Source organism: Eulemur rufifrons, chromosome 20 (genome assembly GCF_041146395.1).
Source record: "Eulemur rufifrons isolate Redbay chromosome 20, OSU_ERuf_1, whole genome shotgun sequence".
Lineage (NCBI taxonomy): Eukaryota > Metazoa > Chordata > Mammalia > Primates > Lemuridae > Eulemur > Eulemur rufifrons.
Genome location: NC_091002.1, coordinates 29,640,247 through 29,661,913, shown reverse-complemented (window position 1 = coordinate 29,661,913; position 21,667 = coordinate 29,640,247). Strand labels below are relative to the sequence as shown.

Here is a 21,667-nt window from a genome sequence, read left to right as displayed (position 1 = left end):
GACTTGTTCCCATGTGTTTGATGTTGTCGTCACCCTGTTTGTTGTACAGAAGTGACTCAAGTGTTCGAGGCCACTAAGCTGATAAACAAGGGAGCCACTGTAGGAACCCAGTGATGTGACCCCAGAGCTGACTTTCCAACACCAAGTACCGTCCCCTCTGTGTGGCTCGTTGGAGCCATTTCAAGAGCAGGGCGAGCTCCTTTGGGTCATGTCTTTACCAGGATTCAATCAGACGGCTGGAATGAGGGTCAGACAGAGGCATCCAGAAGGTCGACCTCTGCCAGCCACTGGCGTCGAGGCCCAAGTCATCTTCATTTCCTTCCCCGTCCACAGAACCTCACCCCCTCCCACACTTAACTCCTTTTATTTATTTGTTTCTTTTTCACTTTTTTTTTTATAGCCCAGACTTAATTCTTTACCTCGAATCTCAGTCTCTGCTTCCCTTGATCGCTGGAGTTCCTTGAGTTGGGGTTTTATAACCCCAATTGTGTCAGTTTTCTTCCATTTGAAAGAGAGGATACCAGTGACAGCATTTTCCATATTTCTTGTCTTTCTGCAAAGGGAGGCACAGGGAGGTGGCATCACGCGCACAGGGTGGCCTTGCAGTCCGCAGTCAGAACTGGGAGGTGCCCAGGTGAGTTAGCGGCCCTGCAGTCACTCTCCCAGGGGTCCACCTGGGTCACAGCAGGGTGAGGGCACTTACAGCTGAACTTGAGCTCAGCACCAAGGGGTCCTCCCAGACAAGCCAGGGCTCCCACGGCACCTGTGTCACCAGAAGGAATTTGGGAAAACCACAGTCAAGGTTCAGACCACAATCTCCAGCATCAGCCATGAGTGGGTGACTTCTCTCTCCCCAGGGGACAGGAGCCCCTCCCCACCCCACAGCCCAGATCCCGGGATCAGCCCTAATCCCCATGCTCAGAACTCCTCCTCCTTCCTCTTCGCAGCCCAGCCTGTCCCCAGTCTGCCCTGAAGGAGGCCTGTCCTGGGGTTACAGCGAGGGGGCCCAGCCCTGGGACAGGGCCTGCCCTGCTGTGTGAGTCACCTCTCACCAGGCCAATCGTGACTGTCCCCATTTGTGGAAGCTCCTCTTCTGGCCCATGAGCAGCCAGGTTTCTGTTCCTCTCCAGATCCTGGGTCAGGGGCACACTTTGTCCCCAGTGGCCTGACCCTGCTGGACACTGGTCACTTCCCTGACCACGAATATTCCACCAACTGCCCCCCTGAGTGATGAGAACAGATCAGTCTCCAGTCCTGACCAACCCAGGCTGATGGAATGGTCCCGACTCTCTGAGCCACTGAGTTGGGCAACGGGGACTTTGTCAGTTTAACTGACTGTCTCGAAAAGCCAACTGCCAGGTGATTCTGTTTTTTTTTTTTTTAACTGAGAAAAAGTGATCTTTTAATTATTTTGTGAATCTACTTAGAAGAACACACACAAGCAATATTCACAACTGTAAATTTAAATCTTTCATAAAATAAGAACCATAAAAGCACAGGCATGAACTGTAACCCTGTGTTAATTATCAACTAGTCTTCAGGTTAATTCTTAGCAGTAATTCAGTGTTTCCCTCTGTGGCAACTGTCATGTTTTAGCACCAGATGATCTCCCAGAGGTAGCAGTAACGACTCCGGCTGCCAGTGTAGGGAGAAGCTTCCAGGCACAGGGCTTCACGGACGCCGTCCACTCTCATGCCACCCAGCAGAGGCTGCTGGAGACGGGGCCACAAGCTGACCCTCGGGACAGGGTGCAGGGGCCATGCCCCTCTCCTGAGAAAGAAGGTCGCCTCTCGCTGCCAGGTATGCTCCTGTCCTCAGACTTTAATTCCATGATTTAGAAGATGCAGACGTTATTGCCTAGATATTTTTCTATACATTTCCATCAGTGTTCAGGAAAACTTCAATTGTTACTTACCTTACACCATATTTCCTGAGTCACAGCTTTAGCTCATTGGCGATTTTGGATGTGATATTTTTCAAGGGTCTGGATGGCCCTGATATCTGCTTAAACCAGACCCCGTTCAGAGAGAGTCACCTCCATCTCCTACTGCAGGAGGCTCCCAAGTGCCCATCGCCCCGGCTGCAGAAGTACAAGAAGCGCCCCCACTGCTCCCAGTCTTGGTTCTTGGCATCCAGCACTTTGCATCGCCAGGATCCATGGAAGTAGTGGTTTTCATGCTCCAGGCGAAGCTCAGGGAATGAGATTTGCTTCCTTGTTCTCATCCTTTTGCTCAGCAGATATGCCTTCTGAGTTTTGACCTCAGTTTAGGAAAAAGACTACTGAAGTCTTGACTTTGACTCCGGAGCAATGGCGTGCATTCACGGGACAGGCTGGCAGAGGCAGGGATCCATTATATGTTGCAGTTCGCCACTCCCGTGGCTGGCCATGGACAGCGTGACGACGGACGACTGGCAGTACCTCTCAGGACGTGGATTCGATCCAGGGTGGTTGCACGGCTAAGAATGTGCGTTGAAGCAACTCAAGTTCTCTAACCGGGCCTGGTGCCTTTCTCTTGGCACACTGAATCGCTGTGTGTCTATCAGCTGTAGTCCTGTCACTGCAAACGTATGTATTTTGCCTTGTCATTCCTGCAGATGCTGTGCGACTACTGGGGACAGGACAGCTTCTTTTGCGTTCAGGAATATCTGCCTTACTGGGATTACTTGCATTCCCAAGCATTGGACTGGCTGGAGCAATTCCCCCTCCTCCGACAGAAATGCCACTTGGGGAATTCCATCTTCCTTGAGGTCACTATGTGCGGCACAGGTCTGACTTCTTCTTGGATACACCACAGCTGAAGGGACAGCTGGGCGGCACAGTCATTGTAACATCTCTGCTTGTGACTTGAAGAAACACTTCCCTGCACCTTGTGAGGAGGAGACTGGCCAGTGCTGTTGTTGAGATCAGCCTGACATTAGCAAGTGACAGATGGCTGCTACAACTGCAATCGCCAGCACCCGGCTCTGAAGATTTGCTCCTTAGCACAAATATGTTGCTTTGAGTTCATCGTGTTTCATTTTTCTAAGAGATTCTTGAATTTCTTCTTGTGAATACCCCACTCTCACTAAAATGTCTCTTCTTTTCTGGTCTGAGATGTCCAGGTCTGGTTCAACAAATGTTATTGAAATTCATCTTCCTGATACCCTAAGTTCAGCCATCTGTGTTTCCTAATCTTCTCCAGAGTGCCTTGTTGAATTGGTTTGAGCACCAGGACACACTTGAGAAGGTTTTCACGGTGTGTGGACATGTATGAAGGGATTCGCTATTTCCCCCCTAGTACTCTCTGCCCTGGTTCCTTAAGGCTTTGCCCGTCCAAGGGAAGTGTGCCAGTGACGGGCACCTGCAGGGCCATCCTGAGGCTCCACACATCGACTCCGGGCGTCGTGTCATCTCTTGCCCTGGAAGAGCGCAGGGGCTGAGGATGGAGCAGTGCCACCGAATGGGTCGCATGCATGGCCAATATTAAACTCATTGCTGAAGCCAAAATCTATCATTTTGATGTTTGTATTGTCATCTAACAATAGATTTTCAGCCTTGAGGTCTCTGTGCACGATCCGTTTTTGATGGCAGTATTGGACTAGCAGATATGACCTGTCTGAACTCAGCTCTCGCTTCTTTTTCCTGCATTCTCCCACGTTCTGGAAAATAGTCAAATACTTCACCTCTACTTGCATGTTCCACGATTAGGTAGAGGGTTTTTCGGTTTCAATGACTTCACATAATGTCACTATGTTTGGATGATTTAAAATCCTCATTACTCTTACTTCTCTGCAGAGCTTTTATAGACTCGTTGGATTCATCTGAATTCTGTCAATTATTTTTATTGCATCCCCAAAATCACCAGGTCCACCCACCTGACCAACCGGATGATGGACTGGGTGGTCACCAGCTGCCTGTCACCGGACAGACCTGTGGGGCCTGCAGGAAGGAGAGGAGAGAGGGGACTCTGGACAGTGGGTGCCTGCTGCCTCTGTCCCCAGGCTCTGCCACTTTCTGGACCCAGGGACCATCCAGCTGTCCCCTGAAAGGCCCTGCAGGCCTCAGGGTCAGAGCTGTCTCTGGAAGGTTCCTGATATGAGGCCCACAGATGAGCTCCATAGAGACCACTACGTTCCTGAGAATATATTTGTCTTTGCAGAATGAGAGGACACATAGTAATTATCTAGCTCTAGAAAATGACTGATTGAGAACTCAAAGATTTAGAAGTCACTTCTCCAGTGAGAGCCTCGGGAAGGTGAGGAAGGTGCCAGGATAACCCTCACTCAATCCATTCACTCCTGCTCCCAGAAGCCCAAGGTGTGGCGGCACCATAGGGGGAGGCCAGGGCCTGGGTGGGGGTGAGGGTGTCAGGGAGGAGGGATGGGGCCCTGGGTGGCCCTGTGAGCTCCAGGTGGGGCTCTGCTCCCTTGTCGCAGCAATCCCTCCAGAGCAGTCCCTGCAGCGAGGGGCACGGGTGTGAGGGGGAGTGTCCCTTTATCACTGGGTTGCCCAGGACGAAGGAGCATTCTAGCCCCAGCTCAGGCCCAGGGCCCCTCGTTCTGGCCTGACATTCCTGGCACCTGCCACTCAGGGCAGGAAGAGGCTGTGTCCCTGTGTGCATGTGGGGAAGTGGAGTCTCTGGACATTCACACACAGGACACGGTTTATTCCACAGTGTGTCCCTGTCCCTGGTGACTCTGATCACTGAGAACATGTCGTGTCTGCACACGAAGAGGAGCCACAGGCTGCCCAGCACCCTCCTTTCCCTGAAGCTCCACGGGGCTCCGTGTGCCACGCTGTCTGCTCACACTATTAGACAATGTTTTATCCCTTAGAATTTCTATTTTGTAATTATTAAAAGAACGTTTAGACTTTAAAAACATTTTTTTTACCATATATTGCTCTTGTGCCTACATAAAAAATATAAACAAAATAAATTGGTTAAGGCATTCTTACTACTTCTCCACATTCAGTTTCCCACTCAGTTGCTGATACTGCTGTTTTTCCATACAATATCACACTCTGTATTGTCAAGGGTGTTGATGATGCAGCATTTTTCAAGAGTGCTACTCTATTGTCTGTTATTTCTTGCAAGCCTCTGCCACCCATTTGTAAGTTTTGATGCTGGAACTTTCTTGCTTTAGATGCGATTGACTATCTTTTTGCATATATCTCAATATCAAAACATAATACAGCTTCATCTATTTGTGGGTATTTTTCTTTCTTGAGTCCCTTAAAGTCTCAGTTCCTTTGCAAAATGTGGAATGTGTTTATTTCTTCAATGAAGAACAGTTGCCTCACTAATGACAAATGTATGTGTTCTGCTACTCTGTTTCAGTACTCTCAGCTTACTTAATAACATTTTGATTTAATGCCAAATCACAGTGTAATGGGTTTCAAACATTTTAAATGTCAATTAAACTCTACCCATGTGGTGCCCACAATGCACATGAGTTTGTTGAAATGAGGACATAAAAATGGCTATGACCTGTGGTCAGAGAAAGCCTCTCTGAGGAGATAGTATTTTTCCAGAGAAGCTAGCTGTTTGGAAAGTAGAAGAAAGAACATTCTAGGTTAAAAGAATAGCATGATTACAAAGGACGGTATGCTTAGAAAATGTTCAGGCAAGTTTGCTGTAGAATGCAAAGACTAATGTGCCCAGAGCACACTGAACAATGGAGAGAGTGGTGCAAGATAAGGTTGCAAAGAAAGGCAGAGGTGAGATCTTACAGGACTTTGTAGGCCGTCTATAAATGCAAGGGAAAGTTATCAAAAACAGGTCTTTGACATGATCCAATTTGCATTTTAAGAGGTTCACTTTAACATATAGTAAAGGTACTATTCAATCAGTGGGAGAAAGAATGAATTAAGTAAATTTTGATCAAATGATTGGTTAAACTGTTAGAAAAGAATAAAGTTATAGACTCTTCCTAGTAACTATTCACCAAAATAAATTCCAGGTACATTAGAGAATTCAAATTCAAGTAAATGTATACCTAATAAGAAATGGAAAAATATTTCAGTAAATATTTATGAGATGTTCTTATGTGCTTCTAACTATAAAAGGAAAAACACCATGAAACACAGGAATGACTGCATAAGTTTTAAGACTTCAGTATGCTTACAGGCACTGTATTGGTTAGTATAATTTAGGTTTCAGTGACAGAGAACTCAAACTGATAAAGAGAAAAGGGAAATTTATTCATCTAAACAAAAAGCCAGAGGCATCTGGCTTCCAGTGTCCAGTTCTAGCCTTAGTGAATACGTGAAAAATTTGTTAGCCACATTAATAAGTGAAGAAATGTAAATTCAACAGAGATAGACTTTTAACCTACCAAATTAACAAAAGTCACATTAACACCCAGTGTTAGAAAGGATTCAAATAAATAGGCATTTTCAAATATTGCAAGTGGGAGTATAAATTGGTATAATTTTTTTTTTTTTTTTGGAGACAGAGTCTCGCTCTGTTGCCTGGGGTAGAGTGCCATGGCGTCAGCCTAGCTCACAGCAACCTCAAACTCCTGGGCTCAAGCGATCCTCCTGCCTCAGACTCCCGGGTAGCTGAGACTACAGTCATGCGCCACCATGCCCGGCTAATTTTTTCTATATATATTTTTAGCTGTCCAGCTAATTTATTTCTACTTTTTAGTAGAGATGGGGGTCTCACTCTTGCTCAGGCTGGTCTCAAACTTCTGACCTCAAGCAATCCTCCCACCTCAGCCTCCCAGAGTGCTAGGATTACAGGCATGAGCCACCGTGATGGCCTCAGCCTTCTTTTATTAGGCTGGGTTTGAAAGGGAACAGATGAGCTTCCAAAAGGACTGCTGTGATGCTCACTCACTCAGAGATGATGTTTCACAACCATGTACCCCTAAAGGTGAGGTTCAGGATACTAACATCTCCACCTGTCTCAGAAGATGACCTTGTGGCTCTCTCTGTGGTGATGTCCTTCTAGGTCCTTAAGATAATAAACTTTGCTTAACTTATCCAAAAGGTTTCCCGGTCTTTAGATCAAGAAGTGACCATCGACATTGTTCAAAATGGTGGTCATACAGTCCTTAATAGGTTAAATGAGTTTTAAAATTACCATCAGCATTATAAATAACAACAGAAGACAAAATAAACACAAAAAGCAAAGTTTTCTCTAAATAAATTATAAGTTGAAGAGTAGTATCTGTACTGTAGAACTAGAAAATATTATAAAGGGCTAACAGCCTATTTCAGCTTCTGTATCCATGGCTTGCTTGCTTGATGTTTAGCTTGGCATAACAGGCTTCAGGAAAATTGAGAAAAACAAGGCCCCGGGGAGGCGACTGCAAGTTACTTCCTGATAAAGGACTAGGAGTCCCGGGGCTCCCACCGATCAATTAGATAAAAAAAAAAAAGGCAAGGCATAATCAGTGTGTGAACAGCTTGTGTGAGGCGTATGTTTCCCAATCTCTCTCTAAACCAGAGACCAGAGTCTTGTAAACAGCAGAGAGTATAAAAACTCACCTTGTACCACAAGGCGGGGTCCTTGTCCATGGAGAGGCCACTGCGTTGGTGCTCTGGGACCTGGACCCTAGCTCGAGCTAGCAAATAAACTCCTTTGCCGTTTGCAACCTTGGTCTCTGCTTCCTTGTTCCGAGGGTCTAGGGGAACCGGATCGAACAGTACCTCCCCCCTGAAAACCCATACAAGTATTTGTGCAATGTTGTTAAATAGGAAACAAAATATACCTTGAGTTCAGTGCTACTCCAAACTCCTTTTACTGTCACTTCGAAGCATTGTAAAGAAACTTGGGAATATACTCATACAGAAATCAGGAATATATAATGCCGTCTTCACAATTCTCCCAGCTTTCCCCCAAACCCACAGCTCAGGTCAAAATTGCCAGTTAGGGAATTGCAACTCCTCTGTGTGAAGTGCCTCTCATTGTTAGATTACAAGATGGTTAAGGTTCGGGACTCTACGTTACACTTGTGCTACATCACTTACCAGGCAGCAAACAGGAAGAATAGGAAGCACTGAAGGCGATGCTGGAGCAATACAGGTCTTAATGAATTCAGGCAGGCAGTATGTAGAGTGGTTAGAATGTGGGCTTGGTAACAAACCTACCTGTGTTCTAATTCTTACTGGGCACTTTCTAGCGGAGAGAACTTGGCTAAATCATTTTCCTTTTCAAAGTATTAAAATCCATTCAAAAAGCACTTGGGCCGGGCGCGGTGGCTCACGCCTGTAATCCTAGCACTCTGGGAGGCCGAGGCAGGTGGATCGCTCGAGGTCAGGAGTTCAAGACCAGCCCGAGCAAGAGTGAGACCCCGTCTCTACTAAAAATAGAAAGAAATTATATGGACAACTAAAATATATATATATACAAAAAATTAGCCGGGCATGGTGGCGCATGCCTGTAGTCCCAGCTACTCGGGAGGCTGAGGCAGTAGGATCGCTTAAGCCCAGGAGTTTGAGGTTGCTGTGAACTAGACTGACGCTACGGCACTCACTCTAGCCCGGGCAACAGAGTGAGACTCTGTCTCAGAAAAAAAAAAAAAAAAAAAAAAAGCACTTGGGATGTGTTAGGGACATAAGGGGATCCACAATAAACAAAGCTAGGTAGCATTCCTGTCCCCCAAAATGTCTTTCAACAGTCCAGAAGACAAGAAATTTGAAACACTGAGAAAGATCTTATCTGTAAAATGACAATCATATCCACTTCCAAGCGATGTGTGGATTGAATTAGACAAACTAAAGCGATTACTCAACTCAGTGCCTAGCATTCAATTAGCGCCCGATTGGCAAAGCAACGCAGACTGAAGTTTGGGTTTCACTTCTTTATCACGTGATAAGTGGTAGTGCTCTTAATCAGGTCGGCTCACCTGGCCTCTCCATTCAGAGCCTAAATAACGTCTATTTAAGAGTGTGAGGGAAGAGCCCCGGCTGCGGCGGACTAGAAGCGGAAGGCAGCAAGTACTTGCGGGGCTGGAGCCTCCGGGTGGCGCCCCTTGCTCTCAGTATCCGGTTTCGTTCCGGACCCAGGGCACCAGCCATCCTCTTTCACAGCTGGAGCTCCCATTGGCTAATCTCGCTAGGGCTCGCACGCTTTTCCCCGCCCCCTCAAGTTGCTGCCCAATGCGCGCCTCTCCACTCTGCTTCGCTCCGCCCCCGACGCCCCGCCTCCCTGACGTATTTGCGCCTTTGGTGGATCTCTGCGGCCGTGATGGCGGCGGCGCGCGTGCGCGCTCGCTCCGAGCCCGCCTCCCGGGAGGGGGAGCTAGCGGGTCCGGGCTAGGGACAGTCGATCGCTCGGCCAGGGTGAAAGGGCGGTGGCAGCGCTGGGCGGGGCCGAGCTCCCGGGCTGGCGGCCGGGCTGCGGAGGGGCCTGCGAGCCGCTGCAGAGCTGCGCGCCGCTCGGGCGGGGCGGGGCCGTTCGAAGGAGTCCGCGCGTTCCCGCGTCGAGCTGTCCTCCCCGGCGGCTGCGCTGCTCGCCTGCGGCGACGTCGGCTTGGAGTCTCCAACATGACCGAGCTGAGGCAGAGGGTGGCCCACGAGCCAGATGCACCGCCCGAGGACAAGGTAGCGGCAGCGTCGAGTGGGCGCGGCCCGGGCAGTGGAGCTCCCCGGAGGCCCGCGGGGGACGCGCGCAGAGGGGTCGTCTGGTCCCCTGACCCTTTGTCGCGGCTGGGCCTGGGCAGCACAGAGGGTCCTCGGGTGCCAGGGCCCCGCGGCACGCGCGTCAGGGGTCAGCAGGTCGGGACTGTGTGTCCGGTTGGGGTGGTACCCCCAGGGCGCAGGAAGGAGCAAGCCTGGAGTTGCGCACGGCCTCTACCTTGCAGGGCTGGTTGGGGGGTCCCCTTCCACTCCCCAGCATCCCTGAGGCCTTCCTGGGTGTGAAAATGCGGAGACCTAGCAGAGCCTTCTGTGCGAGGCGACTCCTGTGAGTGCGACTTGGGCTTTACGTTCTCTTATTAAAATGTTATTATTTTTATCATTTTTGGAGGGAAGGTGGGGGAATCAAGACAAGGCCATAGGATTTGCCTCCTGGGAGATTTAAATCCCTTCTTGGAAGTTAAATCGTTTGCTTTGAGCAGAGAGGTGTCTTAGGCAGTGAACCAGTTCTCGGTTAGCAGGTGTTGGAGGGTATACTCCGGATGGATGGGCTTGTTTCCTGCGCCAGTGTGGGCACTGATGGGGCAGAGAGTGGGAAGGAGGCCATCTTGGGGACACAGCCGGGAGAGGGGGGAAGGATGGGCGAGTAGACTCCTTTGGTTGAAGTGAAAGATTTGTGTGGGGAGTTGGTGGAGAGTGGTTATATTACCGTGGACGTTGAATGACAGCGTAAGGGTTGGGACTTTGTAGTAGTATTTGTGCTTTTCGAGTTAGCAGTGGTCAGGAGCCATGTATTTGGAAAATTGATCTTGTGTAGAATGGACTGAGGGAATCTGGACCAGAATGCTGGAGACTGGTTTATTCAGGGTTTGCCAATGGGTGACCTGCAGATGTTTTCTTTGGCCCACAGGTTGCCTTAAAGACCAGAAAATTTCTCCTAACAATCTGAATTTCTTCCCTGTCTTGGATAATTGGAGGATCTGCCATTGCTTTCTCACCAATGGTTAGAAATGGTTAATGGTTGGCTGGAGCTGAGAATCATCTGTTCCCACCAATCCCTGCTGCCTTATGCCAGGCCCACAGCACCCACTTATGTAGCCTATGAAAGATTAGTGGAGGAAAGGGACATTAGGGAGACACCAAGAAGGAAGAAAGCACAAGGTTTGGTGACAGAGTGTCAACAGAGCAGTTACGCTAGGAGGAATGTTTTGGGTGAAAGATAACGGGGTTTTAAACAACTTTTTTGTTATTGCTATTGTCAGCGGATCATCCAAGGAGAACTGCCTATATTGATTTTTAGAACATATTTTGGAGAAAATTTAGGGTTAGTGGTGCAGATTAGGAGTCATTTGCAGAGACATGATACTTTGAAGGGCCTAGAAGGTGTGAAAAGAGGGAGAAGAAAGAAGGCGTGAGAAAATAGCTGGTGGCCTATATTTTTGAAAAGCTAACTACTTGCAATAATTAGGCATGTTTTAAAAAAACCAAAACCAAAACAACCATGGGGTTATGAGGTGAAAGGAGGTTTCTACTCTTTCTACTCAGCTCTTCCTCCTCAAAAATAAAGTGCCAGTTGATTCTTACTTTCACATCCCATATTTTAGGTAGGGAGGACATGAGGAGCTGTCCAGCTAAAGGTGCCTTAATAGTTACAACTTTGCTTATGTGACTTATACAATGACAGAATGCCTGGGGTTGTGACATCCACTAATTGCATGTTCCCTAAAATAACAGCTGCTGTGCACTTTGTTAAAAATCTGATGACCATTAGTCCAGAACAAGGCAATTAGCCCATCACCCCATCATTTAGTATTTCTGAGTTGTCATATATGGGATTTTTAATAAGGGCACATTTTAAAAACCATGAAATGCATTATTTGCCTTTGATGAATATATATAGTAAAATTTTTAAAAATCCTGATTTATTCTGTTTCATAGTTTGGAAAAAATCTACCTCTATGATTCTGGCTTTGCCAATATTCTTGTGTTAGAACCCAAGGAAATTAGAAATAATAAAACAAGGTTGTCTTTTTAGGGAAATGAATTATGAAGTGGGAAATTTCTTGTTTCACATAGAAGAGTCCAGAGAACCATTTTAAGTCAGTTTTTTAAAAGATCTGGAACAAATTTGAAAGATTCCTCAAAATGTTACAGTTGCTTAACTGCTGTGGCAAAACTGTCTTATAAATAGACAATCATTAGTATCAAAATTATCTGGGGAATGTGTTTATTTATAAAAGTCAGAGGTATTTTGTTATATTTAGCATCCTAGAATGGAATTTTCAAAGCCAATTGCTATGTTCTCCTCTGGGAACTGTGCTTATAATATTAAAGTCTCAAGGCACAGTATAGCTGCCAAACTAAGAAACTTGGAATTTAAGCTTTGGGAATGATCTTCCTCCTGTCCAACCATGGTTTTCCAATGGAGCTTAGGAAAGAGAAGGATGAAATGTGGTCCAAAAGATTGTCATCTTAAAATTTATGATTGGGTTGGCATTTCAGGAGATTTTGTTTTGGAAGTTAGAGTGAAGTTTCTGGGGTTTTTTGCTTTACTTTGATGCTGCAGTGCTATTAAAATTAGAGCTTTACTTGTTTCAGGGCTTCCTTTCTAGATAATGAAACCAATGTGCAGAGGAAATAGTGACATCGTGTAGAAAGGAAGGTTTAAATTTTAGCTGAAGATAGTGGTTAAGTCAGTTAGATTCACCTTCAGCCTGAGCTCTGCCACTTAGAAGCTGTGTAACTTTGAGCAAATCACTTGTGTAAGTCTTAGTTTGTCTGTCCTTAAAATGGGGGTTATGAAAGTGCATGTGCTTCATAGGCTATTCGTGTGGATTAAATGAGTATGCATGTTACTTGTTTAGGGCAGAGCTTGTCACACTGTAATAATGTGTTAGTTATTGTTGCTACTGGTTAAAATAGATTTTTATAGGAAAAAACTTTAATATTCACCTTCCACTCTTGGAAGGTGCTTAAATCTTCAAGTTATATGTGTTTGGAGAAACCATTCATATTCATTACCTTTTAAGGAAAGTTTTATAGAAAGGGCTTAGCCTTCTGTGACTTTTCAGTTTATTTTCTTGCTGAATTTTTCAGTACTCAGAATCACAGTTAAGCTTTAACTGTAGAAGGACCACTGGGCATGGCTGTATGCAATTATCGTTTTTCATAGTACTAGCTATGATATATCTCAGCACACTGATGAATAATTAAAAATGGCTTTCTGATAGACACTGAGAGTGAACTACTGAAATAATAAAATATTATTTTAAGAGCTATGACTACCTCAGGTGTAGGAGAAATGTTTTATTTTTTTCAAAACAATTTTTTTGAGCTGAATTTAAGATTCACAATTTTTTTTTAATGTTGGGAAATAATTTGGGAAATGAAAACTCAGTAAACCTTAACTCTGGTTCTCAGACTTAAATAGGGAGAGGAGTTAGAAGATTGATTTGTCATATAACCCAGCATTTTAAGTTTCTTATATATGTTGATCAGACAGTATAATCTTCTTTCAAAACCTACTTCCCAATTTATAAATATTTAAAGTTAGCTTTTCCTAAAATCTAATTTTTAAAAAATGTTTTACATTTGCACAAATTAATATGGTATTTTGTTAGAAGAGTTTAATATCTTACAGGTGATCTTACAGAAGAGGATACCACAGCCCAAAGAGTTTATTTGCCAAGGTTGCACAGCTGGTTAGATACGGAGTAGTTAATAGTATGAAAGTCATTTAATTTCTGTTTTTTTCCCCATTATGTTACATAATGCTGCTTTCAAGAGTATAGAATTAATTAGACTTTAAAAGCTTCTGCATTGATTAACTTTGATAGATAAAATGCCCAAATATTACCTATTTTTATTTGCCTACAAAATCAGAAAAATAGCAAAAATATGTCTTTTAAAATGTTATATGCAAAAAAAAGTAAGGTCTCAGAGAGTGAATATGGATATTTTACACTCTGTAAAATTGTGAAAAATATTTTTTGGGGGGGAGGGTAGAGAAAGTTAATTAGGTCCAATTTTCCCGGTTATTGGATGACTGGTGATTTATAAATTTGTAAGCACATCCTGGGAGCGCCCACTGGGGTATCCTTGAAAGGCACCCCCAGAGCAGAGCTGGAAGACTGCAAAGGGCCTCACTCAGGGCAATGTGTGAGGCTGCTTGGAAGAATTACTTTCCAGATGAGAACCATCTGTTCCAGCAATAATCAAGTCAGATTTCAGTATTCTTCTCCTTAGAACATTCACTGACTCCAGTGTCTGCTGTGTACAGTCTATGTATCTTTGAGAGGGGCTGATATCAGTGTTCATGAGGATATTCAGGATTTTATACCATTTTTGACTCCCAAATAATCCACTTTTTCTCTACTGATTTAAGAAATCATGTAATTTTGAATGTTTCTGAGAAACTCGTTTAAAATGAATTTTTTAACTCATTTCACAGTGCAAATAATCATCCTTTAAACTGAAAACATTTGCATGTCAGTGTCTCTTTCCTGGGCCATTCGTATATCAGCCTGCCCCTGGTTCTGGAACAATACAGATACTGACTCTTTTTTTTTTTTTTTTTTTGAGACAGAGTCTCACTCTGTTGCCCGGGCTAGAGTGAGTGCCGTGGCTTCAGCCTAGCTCACAGCAACCTCAAACTCCTGGGCTCAAGCGATCCTCCTGCCTCAGCCTCCCGAGTAGCTGGGACTACAGGCATGCACCACCATGCCCGGCTAATTTTTTGTATATATATATTTTAGTTGTCCATATAATTTCTTTCTATTTTTAGTAGAGACGGGGTCTCACTCTTGCTCAGGCTGGTCTCGAACTCCTGACCTCGAGCGATCCACCCGCCTCGACCTCCCAGAGTGCTAGGATTACAGGCGTGAGCCACCGCGCCCGACCTCAGATACTGACTCTTGACTATTAATTTTGCCAGGGTCTCCTTGAAAGCATACTGATTTGTTTCTGGCGTTGGGCAGAGCTCTTGCCTTCCAAGTCTTGTCATGTGGTTGGGATAGTAGCGAGATGCCTCCTCCTCACCCATGAGGCAGCTCCCCATGCCAGTCACTGATCTTTGGTCTCACGTTGTTTGCTCCAACAGTGGGGATGGCATCAGGCCTGCCACGTTGAGTAACCTTTTAAAGAAAGTTAAACTTTATTATGGCATTTGACCCTAGGAAATGTGGGGTTCAGAATTTGAAGGGAACAAAGGGTACATGGTGAAGGCCTCCTTTCTCCTACCTACTCCTCCCTGCAGGCAGCCCCCACGCCAGGCTGTGATGCTTGTGAGCGCTGCTTTCTGTGTGGAAGGACCTGCCCTGACCTACCAAAATCAGATGTCCTTTTGATTTGCTGCCTTTGGGTCACCACAGGTCCAGCTTGGAGCTTCTCTGTGAAGACTTTGCCGAGTTTTTGAAAGAGTCCTTGGCACCTGGGATTTGTGGGCAACACTCTGTGCTCCTGGGTCTAAGACATCGAGAGGATGTCTATCATTGACACCAGACCCCTAAATGGGCGGCTTGCAGAGCCATGTCCCCACGGTCTGTGTCCTGCTAGACCTATGGTTTCAGTGGTCTGCAGGATATTCCTAGGTGCATGTCTCTCAGTCAGCACAAACTTGCTTTGTCACAAATCTGAGTTCTCTCACTCTACTGTTACCCTCCTCCTCCAGTTTCCTTTCTTCTACAAATAGAATCACAGATCACTCAGTTACTCTGGCTTGAAATCCACTAGTCCTCGTTCTCCTTTGCCCAGGCCAGGATGCAGGTTCTAACCAGATGAAACCTGGAATCCTTATCTGTCTGTGGCTGGTGCACATTTTCAGATCTCAGGACTGAATGCTTACACTGTTGTAAACTCTTCTAATTGCACTCACCTCCCCACCCCCCTTACCTGGAATCCTTATCTATCTGTGGCTCCTGCTCTTTTCACAGATTTCAGGACTTAATGCTTACACGGTTGTAAACCCTTACCTGGATTCCTTATCTGTCTGTGGCTTGTGCGCATTTCAGAGATTTCAGGACTTAATGCTTGCGCTGTTGTAAACTTTTACCTGGAATCCTTATCTGTCTGTGACTCAGGGACATTTCACAGATTTCAGGACTTAATGACTGTACTATTGTAAACCCTTCTAACTGAGCTCCCTCCCTTCAGGATTTGCTCTTCTAGGCCCTATCTAGTTCATGTGTTCTTTGTATCTTCTGTCAGTTCTGAAGCTACCATATGAATTATGGGAAAAAAGGATAGAATTCTGACCCCTTTTTCATATCACTTAAACTTTGCTTAAGATCCTTTGTAGCCTTCTCTCTTAACCGGCCCCTCCCTCTGCTTGGTACCTCTCTGTCATGGATCTTGATTCTTGCTATTTCTTAGCCCCTAAATATGCTCTTTCTCTGTCGCCTACCCTATTTCTACCTATTTAAGTCCATTTTTTTCAAAATCTATCTCAGATCATCTCTGGTGAGAAGTGATTCAGGCAAGTATTAATAAAAATCACAGAAGTGTGTACATGTGAGAATAAAATCTGTCTGCAGTCCCGTCATTCAGAGAAACAAACATTGTTCAAATGTGTACATCTGTGTCTCTCACAAATATTGCTACACGTGGCTGTAACAGGAGCCGCTGTGCATAATCGGGTAGCTTGCTTTTTTATGCTGTCAAAAGCATTGCCCCACATCCTTAAGGTTCTTTGTAAATAGTATTTCAAACTTTTAATTATGAAAGAAACAGATAAAAATAAAATACATTCATTGTAGAAGCACCAAAAAGAAATCATCATAATTCTGCCACTCAGCGATAGCCGCTTAATGTTTTGATGCATATCCTTTCTTTTTAGACACACCATACATTCCTGCACTGTGTGTACTACCATTTTATAACCCATTTTTTATTATAGAATATACCCTAAACATCGCTCAAGTTTTTAAGCATTTTAACCCAGCATCATTGAAAAATATTTTTAGTTGACACATAATTATATATATTATGGGATACAGAGTGCTATTTCAATACATGTATACAATATGTAATGATCAAATCAGAGTAATTAGCATGTCCCTAACCTCAGTTATCCTTTCTTTGTGTTGTGAATATGCAAAATTTTCTCTTCTAGTTCTTCGAAAATATATAATAAATTATTGTTAATCTTTTGCCCTAGAGTGCTGTAGAACACTAGAACCTATTCCTCCTATCTAGCTGTCAGTTTTTATCCATTAACCAAACTCTCCCCACCGCCCCTCCTGTCCTCTAATACCCAAAATTCTACTCGCTATGTCTATGAGGTCCATTTTATTTAGCTCTTATATATGAGTGAGAACATGCAGTATTCACTTTTCTGTGCCTGACCTATTTCACTCAACGTAATGTCCTCCAGGTTTATCCACGTTGCCATGAATGACAGGATTTCATTCTTTTTTATGAGTGAATAGTATTCCATTGTGTATGTATACCACATTTTGTTTATCTATTCATCTACTGATGGACATTTAGGTTGATTCCATATCTTGGCTATTGTGAATAGTGCTGTAATAAACATTGGGGTGCATGTATCCCTTTCATATCCATTTCTTTCCTTTGGATAGATACCCAGAAATGGGATTGATGGATCATATGGTAGTTCTATTTTTAGTTTTTTGAGGAACCTCCATACTGTTTTCCATAATGGCCATACTAATTTACATGCCTACCAACAGTGTATAAGAGTTCTCCCTTCTTTGCATCCTCACCTGCATTTGTTATTTTTTGTTTTTTTGATCATGGCCATTCTAACTGGGGTTAGATGATATCTCATGTGGCTTTGATTTGCATTTCCCTGATGATTAGTAATGTTGAACATTTTTTCATATATATGTTGGGCATTTGCATGTCGTCTTTTGAGAAATGTCTATTCATATCCTTTGCCCATTTTTTAAATTGGATTTTTTTGTTTGTTTGTTTGTTTTTATTGGTTTTTTTTTTTGCTGTTGAGTTGTTGGGTTCCTTATCTGTTCTGGGTATCAGTAGTCCCTTGTTAGATGAATAGTTTGTGTATATTTTCTCCTATTCTACAGGTTGTCTCTTCACTCTGTTTCCTTTGCTGTGCAGAAGCTTGTTAGTTTGATATATCCCATTTGTCTATTTTTGTTTTTGTTGCCTGTGCTTTTGAAATCTTTTTTTTTTTTCTTTTTTTTATTTAATTTTTTTTCCATGGGTTGGAAAGCTTTTGAAATCTTATTCATAAAATCTTTGCCTAGACTAATGTCCTAAAACGTTTCCCCTATGTTTTCTTCTAGTAGTTTTATAGTTTTGGGTCTTATGTTTAAGTCTTTAATCCATTTTGAGTTGATTTTTGTATGTGGTGAGAGATAGGGGTCTAGTTTCATTCTTCTGCTTATGGATATTCAGTTTTCTCAGCACCTCATATTGAAGAGGGTGTACCCTCTCCAGTGTGTGTACTTTGCACCTTTGTCAAAAATCAGTTGGCTGTAAATATGTGGATTTATTTCTGGGTTCTCTATTCTGTTCTATTGGTCTATGTGTCTGTTGTTTTTGTTTGTTATTTTAGAGACGCGGTCTTGCTATGTTGTCCAGGCTGGATTCAAACTCCTGGACTCAAGCTATCCTCCTGCTTCAGCCTCCCAAGCAACTGGGACTACAGGCGCATGCTATTGTACTTGGCTTGTGTCTGTTTTTGTGCCAGTGTGGTTACTGTAGCTTTGTGGTATGTTTTGAAGTCAAGAAATTGATTCCTCCAGCTTTGTTCTTTTTGTTCAGTGTTGCTTGGCTACTCAGGGTCTTTAGTGGTTTCATATAAATTTTAGGATTTTTTTTTTCTATTCCTGTGAAGAATGTCTTTGGTGTTTTGACAGAGATTGCATTGAATCTGTAGATTGCTTTAGGTAGTATGGTCATTTTAACAATATTAATTCTTCCGATTCATGAGCATGGGATTTCTTTCCATTCTTTTTGTGGCCTCTTCAATTTCTCTCATAAATGTTTTGTAGTTTTCATTGTAGAGATCTTTCACCTCCTTGGTTAAATTTATTTCTAGATATTTTATTTTTTTGTAGCTATTGTCAATGGGATTGCTTTTTTGATTTCTTTTTTAGATAGTTTGTTATTGGTCTATAGAAATGCTACTGATTTTTGTATGTTGATTTTGTATCCTACAACTTTACTGAATTTATTTATCAGTTCTGAGAATTTTTTGGTGGAGCCTTTAGTTTTTTCTATATATAAGATCATCTCATCTGCAAAGAGGGACAATTTGACTTCCTCTCTTCCAATTTGGATACTCTTTATTTCTTTCTCTTGCCTAATTCCTCTGGCTAATTACTTACAGTACTGTGTTGAATAAGAGTGGTGCAGGTGGGCATCCTTGTCTTGTTCTAGTTCTTAGAGGAAAGGCTTTCAGCTTTTTCCCATTCACTGTGATCTTAGCTGTGTGTTTGTCATAAACCCACAGGCCATGGCCTTTATTGTGTTGAGATATGTTCCTTCTGTACTTAATTTATTGAGAGTTTTTATCATGAAGTGATGTTGTATATTATCAAATGCTTTTTCTGCATCTATTGAGATGATCATATGGTTTTTGTTCTTCATTCTGTTGATGTGATGTATCACATTTACAGATTTACGTATGTTGAACCATCCTTGTATCCTTGGGATCAATTCCACTTGAACATGGTGTATTATTTTTTTGACGTGATATTGGATTCAGTTTGCTAGTATTTTGTTGAGCATTGTTGCATCAGGGATGATATTAGGTGGTAGTTTTCTTTTTTGGTTGCATCCCTGTCTGGTTCTGGTATCAGGATACTGCTGGCCAAGGAGAATGAGTTAGGAAGAATTCCCCTCTCTTCAAGTTTTTGTAATAGTTTGAGAAGAACTGGTGTTAGTTCTTTAAAAAGTTTTGGTAGAATTCAGCAGTAAATCTGTCTGGTCCTGGGCTTTTCTTTGTTAGGAGACTTTCTGCTGCTGATTCAATGTAGTTACTGATTATTGGTCTGTTCAGGTTTTCTATTTCTTACTGGTTCAATCTTCGTAGGTTATATATGTCCAGGAATTTATCCATTTCGTCTAGGTTTTCCAATTTGTTGGCTTATCGTTGTTCATAATCCAGCATAATTTTTTTTTTTTTTTGAGACAAGGTCTTGCTATGTTGCCCAGGCTGGTCTCTAACTCCTGGGCTCCAGTGATCCTCCCACCTCAGCCTTCTGAGTAGCTGGGACTATGTGTGCCTGGCCACCAGCATCTTATTTAATGGTGGTCTGCCATTTTGTTCTGGGGCTGTACCTCAACTTACTGAACCAATCAGTTCCATTTAACTTGTTTGAAGTTTTTTGCTATTGTAAGCAATGCTGTAGGAAATAATCCTTGTAAACATTCATTCTGCACACAACGTGATACTCTTAAGTAAGTTCCTTTGTTTAGAACTGCTGACTCAAAAAAGGATGTACATTGTTTAGGTTTTTGATACAATTAATATATTTCCTTTTATAGCAAATTTGTAGCCACCACCATGACAGTATGAGAGTCTCTCTTTTGCCATTTCTCCTTCTTGCAAAGTAACACTGAGTATTCACTTGTTTCTTGATTTTAGGAGAGGCACTATAGCCTAGTGATTATAGGCATAGACTCAGGAGTTGGACTGCTTGATTTATATCCTAGCCCTATCACTGATTTGTGTCAGTTTTCTCATCTGAACAATGGAGCCAAGAATAGTGTCTACCTTACAGAGTTGTTCTGAGGCATTATCATTCCTTTCTTATATGAATTGTACCTTAGAGTAATCAAACAGTTGACGAGGGAAAGTTTCTCTTTATAGAATAAATGGTAAAGGAGTGACAGAATAAGAACATTAATATTTCCCAACCTCCAATGAATTAATAGAACGAGGCAATAATCATAAATACTGCTACCATCACAGAGAGAGCCAAATACTGTGTACCTCTTGATGGAGAAATCTTGTCAAATAATCACACCTGATCAAGACTCTATAGTTCTAAGTGCTAGTTTGTAGGAAATTCAAGGGACAGAAGAACACGTGGAAAAGCACTACTTGACAAATGACCTGGTCGCTTTAGTAAGTAAATGGCAAGGAGGCACCTGTAATGTTGTGGTATGGTTTTTGTCCATGATTCCTGGCTCATAACTCCCATAGCACTTGTTATAATGTTGGGGCACTTTAGGCTTCAGAAGCAGGCCTCAGGAAACAGAGTCTCTCTCTGGCCCAACTTTTACCTGTTCCTTTTTCTCTCCAAGGCAGGAATCTTCCCCTGTCTTTCTGTCTTGGAGCTGGCCAGAAAGAAATTCTCTGACCCACCTTGTTTCACTGTAGGCTGTAAGACCCTCAGTGAGGCGGGGAGGCTGGCACACCCCATCCCCCGGGGGAAGGAATGCTGTAGAGAGAGGCCGAGAAGAATCTGAACAGACAGGGCTCGCTGGGTTTCCCCAGTCTGTTAGTATTAGAGCATACATTTTTTGTTCAGTCCCATTTCTGTATGGTTATCTGTGCTTCAGTCATACCTGTCTAATGAAGTGTCCATAAAAGGCCTAAGAGGACAGGGTTCAGGGAGCTTCCTGATAGCTGAACACGTGGAGGTGTGTGGGAAGGTGAACAAGAACTCATCCGTGTGCTGGGAGGGTGGCACACCCCAGCTCCACAGAGACAGAAGCGCCTGTGCTCGGGACCCTTCCAGACCTTGCCCTGTGTGTCTCTTCATCTGGCTGTTGATCTGTATCCTTTAAAATATGCTTTGTAGTAAACTAGTAAATGTAAGTAAGTGTTTCCCTGAGTTCTGTGAGCTTTCTAACAAGTTAATTAACCCCAAAGCGGGGTGGGAAGGAGGGGGTAGTTTTGTGGGACTGAGCCCTCAACCTGTGGCTTCTGAGGCTATCTCCAGGGAGACAGAGTCTGAATTGAATCAGAGCACACCCAGCTGGTGTCCGCTGCAGAATCGATGGCTTTTCTTGGTGTGTGGGGAGAAGCCCCACACATTTGGTCAGAAGTCTCCTGCAATCGTTTTTGTGGTGTGACAACAGGAAAAACGCAGTTTGAGTTTTTCCATTTGCATTTTCATACACTGTTTTCCTCTATTTAAAGAAGGGGAGGGGAGAGATAGGGAT

At 43.6% G+C, this 21,667-nt stretch overlaps 1 protein-coding gene and 1 pseudogene across 1 annotated transcript in view; one reads left to right on the top strand and one right to left on the bottom strand.

Moving 5' to 3' along the window:
- Positions 1-1,826: 1,826 nt before the first annotated feature.
- On the bottom strand, positions 1,827-8,848 carry LOC138400722 (MAP/microtubule affinity-regulating kinase 3-like; annotated as a pseudogene).
- A 453-nt stretch (positions 8,849-9,301) lies between these two features.
- CDS2 (CDP-diacylglycerol synthase 2) overlaps positions 9,302-21,667 on the top strand; it is a 61,176-nt gene continuing 48,810 nt past the window's right edge. The window contains exon 1 of the mRNA XM_069496509.1: positions 9,302-9,532. Coding sequence (XP_069352610.1) covers positions 9,476-9,532 — 57 coding nt within the window. The 5' untranslated portion in view covers positions 9,302-9,475. The remainder of the gene's footprint in view (positions 9,533-21,667) is intronic.